The 5,475-nt window shown below is 54.1% G+C and overlaps 1 protein-coding gene across 1 annotated transcript; it reads right to left on the reverse strand.

Annotated features, from left to right (window-relative positions):
- On the reverse strand, positions 1 to 4,388 carry TMEM39B (transmembrane protein 39B). Its single transcript, XM_029963051.1, has 8 exons — positions 4,375 to 4,388; positions 3,752 to 3,971; positions 3,400 to 3,483; positions 2,633 to 2,787; positions 1,605 to 1,941; positions 998 to 1,185; positions 533 to 653; positions 1 to 315 (listed from the first exon to the last, which is right to left on the reverse strand). The coding sequence occupies exons 1-8, from the start codon at positions 4,386 to 4,388 to the stop codon at positions 79 to 81; spliced, it is 1,356 nt and encodes a 451-aa protein (XP_029818911.1). The 3' UTR covers positions 1 to 78.
- Between the last annotated feature and the right edge of the window lie 1,087 nt (positions 4,389 to 5,475).

A 5,475-nucleotide genomic window follows, 5' to 3' on the forward strand; every position in this document is an offset into this window, starting at 1 on the left:
GTGGTAACAAAAATACAAAGCTCTGAGGGTTTCTTGTTTTGTTTGTTCTGTAACAAGCTCAGCATCAGTGCAATTGTTTTAATTTAACTTCTGCTCTGAGTCCCTGCTGGCAGCATATGAGTAGGCTTTGCCCAGCACCAGACGGTCACGCAGCAGCTTGAAGAAGGCGTAGTAATTGCTGAAGAGGATCAGAGCCAGGGAGATGGTCTGGTGCCACTTCTCCGAAGAAATCAGCGAGTAAAGCTGGTAGAAGATGACGGCCCCTTCCAGCAGGATCAGGATGTTGAGGATCCTCAGTGGTTTGCTGAAAAAGAACTGTGGGAGAACACAGTGAGGCAACCGAGCGAGAGGCGGAACCTCTGGGGTGGGTTTTGGGTGGGATCCCTCTGGGATTATCCACAGGGATAAGTAACTTCCCACCCTGGGCACTTGGAAAGCCACCCTCTGGCAGCCCCAGGTGTCCAGGACACGAGGACCATGGCCCTGCCCGGGTACTACCCCTCTGTTTCCCAGGAAGGAGACGTGACCTTACGTGGAACCTGAAGTGCGAGACATCGGAGGGCACGGCCACGTTGTAGTGCCCCACGGCCTTGTACACGTTCTTGCTGTGCTTCACCAACACCCCCTGCGGCCACATGCACTCCTCAGTCCACCTGCAGGGAACAGGGAGCCCTCAGTGCTGCCTGCACGTGGCAACAGGGGCTGCTGCCTTCCCCCTGCCCACGGGGAGCACGGGCAGGTTGGCCTGTCCGGGTGTGTCACCACGGTGGTGACAACTGGCAGGTACCCGCAGCCAGGAGCAGCAGGAACCTTGCCAAAAATCAGCTCTGCTGGCTGAGCTTGGCAGTGGGCAGTGCACAGAGTGTCTGTGCTACTGGAGGTGTCAGCCCACAACTCTGCTCTCAGTTTTCTCCCTCGTTTTTTATTTTAAGGCCGAGCTCCCTGTCCAGCCCTCTCAGGGAAAACCCAGCCCTAACCCCAGGAGAGAGTTCCTTACTGATGCTGCAGCACGTTGGAGCAGAGGGCTGGATCCACCTTCTGCCAGCAGCCCAGGTGTGCTGCAGCCTTGTGGAGCAGGTCACAGTAGCGGGCAGGGAGCAGGTACTGCATGAGGATCACGGAGGTGCTGATGGAAACCAGCAGGAAGAGCTCACAGGACCAGCGTTTGTCGTAGTACTGAGTGTTCTGTGGGGGGACAGGAACGTGTGGCACGTTTGGGCATTGGTGTGACAACGTGTCTGCACAGCCCCACCTGCCAGAGCCATCAGAACACAAAGCACCCAGGCAGGTAGAAGGAGGCAGCTGCATGCAGCTGTTAATCCCGCTTGGAAAGAAGCACCCACATAGGATGGCTGATGCAGAACTGCTGTGCCAGCACCAAAAACAGGGGGATGGCTCCTGATGCTCCCCGTGCTCAGCTGACAGCGGGTGGGAGCACCAGGGGACAGACCTCCCTGGGGGATGAGTTATGAGGAGACATTTGTCTCATTCACAGATCAGGAACATAACATTAGTACCACATCTTAGGGATTCAACAATGTCCCCCTCCACGCTGCCACCACGGCCCAGTGCCCACCTCCCAGCCAGCCCCTGCCCTCTCTCACCTTCACAAACCAGACGGGCACGAAGGCCACGTAGTAGGCACTGAGCATGGAGCTCACCAGCACCTCCTTCATGCGCCAGTTGAAGTCCATTTTGAGGTACTCCACCTCGTTGCGGATGAGGTCCGGGGAGAGGCAGCAGGCGTGGGTGGGCATGGCCTCCATGCCGTACATCTGCCTCGTGTGCTGCTTCCACGTCTCTTTGAGCACCGTCAGGTAGTCCCTGCCCCGGGCCCCCACCTCGCCCGTGTCCCTGGGGCCGATGTTGGCCACCTGGGCAAACAGCCCCGCCTTGCGCAGGTCACAGTTCAGCTGCAGGAAGGGAATGTACATCCCGAACCTGGGGCAGCACAGAGTGGAAGGGCTGTTAGTCCTGAGGGTTTGCTGCAGCACAGCCCCTTCCCAAAGCCAGGAGGAGGTTCCCTGTGGCTGCCCCATGCCTGGAAGTGTCCAAGGCCAGGCTGGAGCAACCTGGGCTACTGGGAGGTGTCCCTGCCCGTGGCAGGGGGTGGAACGGGATGATCTTTAATGTCCCTTCCAACCCAAACCATTCCATCATTCTGTGATTCTAAATGGCCTCTAATACCTATAGAAACTCCTGAAAAGAGCTTCACCACTGATCTCAAGTCTCAGATCTTTATGGATGCTTCCTCCTTCATTTATCAGGGAGAAAGGAGCTATTTTCCACACACGACTGGAAGCAAAACCAGCTCCCTTTTATCAGTTAACATGAAGCAAGGGAAGTCATTTGATTCCCTCCACCTGGAGCCAAAGGAAACTGAAGCCACGAGTTTTCTGAACACTATGGGAAAAGCACACACTCCCTTCTCAGAGGACACGAGAAATCTAAGGATTGGTGCTCACATAAAGCTGAGACACAGGCAGATGTCAAAGACCTGCCCTGCCAGCACGGAATGGGACACAGCAAAAGGGAAAAGGTGACCAGGTAACTGAGCACTTCCTGAGGCTTCACCTCAACACCCCCTGCAGTGCCCCTGAGGGATCCCCCTCCCTGACACAGGGATACTCACGGGTAGCACAGGAACAGGAGGTTGAGGAAGGAGTAGGTTCTGAAGAGGTGGATGATGGATCGGCACAGGCTCCAGCCCGTGCCGGTGAGGACGGCAAACCGAGTGACCACCAGGAACACGGAGCGGGGCAGGGACACTTTGCCACTCTGGGAAGCCTGTGGGAGAGAGGAGAGAGCTGGGCACAGGGGAGGCTCATTCCCTCTTCCTGCAGGGAGCAAACTCAATCTGTGAATCAAGTAAAGCACCAGGGAAAGGCTGAGTGATGCCAGGAAAGGGAGGCCTTCTGTGGAATCTCCACTCTCCAAAATCTCTGGAATCTGGGCCTCATTCCTCAGGCTGGAGGGAGGAGAGCTCTGAGTTCCTTGTTAAACTCTGGCAGTTAAAGTGTGACCAGCCCACCCTCCTGGCCCTGCTCACCACAGGACATTTCCACGGTGAGCAGACACCCACTGACTTTCCCTGGGGAAAGGTGGAGTGATGGAGAGAACAGGAAAAGAGCCAAATAGGAGGAGGGAAGCAGAATCACTACAAGTCTAGTTGAGACAGTAATTCAGAGACAATTCCAGAAGGACAGAGTCAGGAGAGGTGGTTTGGGGCTCTCAGTTCTGTTCTCTGCTCTTCCCACTCTAAACCATGCCTGGGATTCTGACTTGGGCGTATCACAAAGCTCTTTAGGAAAAGACAGAGGAGTTTGGAACTGCAGAAGGGACACACAGCCTTGCAATTCCCCCCAAAGAACAGCTCTGAGATCTGCCTGGGGACTTTACCTCCTTCACAATAGCACTGATGAGCCGCCGGGCCAGGACGATGGTTGTCACCGTCAGCACGTTGAAGTCAATAAGGTGAAAGTTCTGTGGAGACAAAACCAAAATGATCCCGTTCCCATGAGGCAGCAGAAACCCACATTCAACAGAGAAACTCCCAAGTTATCCTCTTCTCTTTGGACTCTCTTCCAAGATTGGAGAGAGAATGACAAGCAGGCAGCCAGCGCCCAAAACTTGGCAAAGTAAAGAGTTGCAGAGTCACGTGTAGTTTACATTAAATATAAATATATATAAAATGTAATGTTTAACGACCCCAGAGACATCCTGGGAGTATCATCTGTCCTCTGGTGCTTACCAGTGATGTGTGGGAGGGAGGGTGGGAGGGTGGGTACCACCACACCGTCTTGTAGATGTTGATGTAGTGGACAAAGAGAGCGACGAGGTGACAGAAGAAGAGCTGGAGCTCGAACAGGACACTCCTCTCCACAGGCAGCTCTGGGATCTTACAGTGCCTCAGGGGGACCACTGTCTGTGCTGCCAAAGGGGGGCTGGAAAGGCCTGTACCTGAGCCACTCCTGCCAAGGGAAGCCAAGAGTCAGGAATGAAGAGGGCAGTGTCCTCCTGCCCGCCCACCCAGGCTGTACAAGGTCTAACACTGACTGAGAAACCCAAGCTAACCATCAGTGGCTGCCACAAACCAGAAGTGTCAGCACCCCAAAGACGTCCAGGATGACTCTGGCAGGCAGATGTGAGCAGGAATTTGCCCAGAGAAAGCAAAACTTGGAACCAGGCCAGCCTACAGCACCAGGTCACTTGATATTAAATCCCCTGTGCTGAGCCAGGTTCAAACCCAGGGCTGTGCTGTGCTACTCAAGGGACAACCAGTGACTCCCTTAATTAATTGGAACCTTTCAGACCTCAAGTTGCTATTTACATATCTAAGAGTGCTTGAACATGAAAGACAGAGCAATTACACACAAGCCCTTGTTCATTCTTCACCTTCTATTCACCTGAGGAGGAAAAACGAGTTTAGCCAGAGGTGTGTGTTCCTGTGTGAGCACGCACAGGATCCCAGACAGATCCTTTAATCGAGGGGAATTAAGATACACCAGATATATCTCTCCTGATTTGCAGTCTCTAAATAACAACAGGCGAAGGAATCTGGGTGTGGGTTTCAAAGAAACTGCAGAGCACAAACTCCAAATTGAAAATCCCAAAATGAAAGCACAGGTGTGGCTGCAGGAAGGCTGCTGATCCTGGGGGATGCAGCTGGATCAGTCCAGGGTTTAAAACAGCAGGGCTGACAGCCTAAAATGAGGGGGAAAATCTTAGGAGATGTCTCTCTGAAATGACCAGATTCCCAAGGTGAAAGAGATTCAGCTCCTCAGGATTGATTAAACTGTGGAATCACAGACTGGCCGGGGTTGGAAAGGACCTTAAAACCCATCCAGTCCCACCCCCTGCCCTGGGAAGGGACACCTCCCACTAGAGCAGCCAAGCCCCAGCTCCATAAGCAGGAGGTGCCTTATGAACCCTGCAAAGAAAATGTTAAATCTGTCTAAACACACTCCCTGCTGAGGGCCCTGGGCCAGGAAAATCACAGGGATACAGTTATCCAGGCAAGTCATTGCAAGGCCACAGGTGGAGCAATCTAGCTTTGCTGGGAGAGCACACACAGCTCCTTATCACTGGTGGGGAATGCACAAACCCACAGCCCAGCTCATCCCCAAGGAATCTGGGCTTTTCAGGAGGGTCTGGAGTGACAGGGCAAGGGGGAATGGCTTCCCACTGCCAGAGGGCAGGGTTAGATGGGACAGTGGGGAGAAATTCCCCCCTGGGAGGGTGGGGAGGGGCTGGAATGGATTTCCCAGGGAAACTGTGGCTGGCCCATCCCTGGGAGTGTCCAAGGCCAGGTTGGAGCAACCTGGGACAGGGGGTGGGACTGGATGGGCTTTAAGGTTGGAAAAGCACTCCGAGATGGTTAAGTCCAATCTTGTGCCCCCAAGCCCATCAAACCCTCTCACAAAGCTCCACATCCACTCGTTTTAACACTCCCAGAGATGATTTGAACACCACAGG

The sequence above is a fragment of the Manacus vitellinus genome, unplaced genomic scaffold, assembly GCF_001715985.3.
Source record: "Manacus vitellinus isolate BGI_N305 unplaced genomic scaffold, ASM171598v3 scaffold_52_pilon, whole genome shotgun sequence".
NCBI lineage: Eukaryota > Metazoa > Chordata > Aves > Passeriformes > Pipridae > Manacus > Manacus vitellinus.

What these genes read in the sequence shown, in the direction of transcription:
- TMEM39B (XM_029963051.1), bottom strand. An exon ending in CTCCCTCCCACACATCACTG is followed by an intron (nt 3,484 to 3,751) that starts GTAAGCACCAGA and finishes TTGTCTCCACAG; the next exon opens with AACTTTCACCTTATTGACTT. An exon ending in TCCAACGTGCTGCAGCATCA is followed by an intron (nt 654 to 997) that starts GTAAGGAACTCT and finishes TGTTCCCTGCAG; the next exon opens with GTGGACTGAGGAGTGCATGT.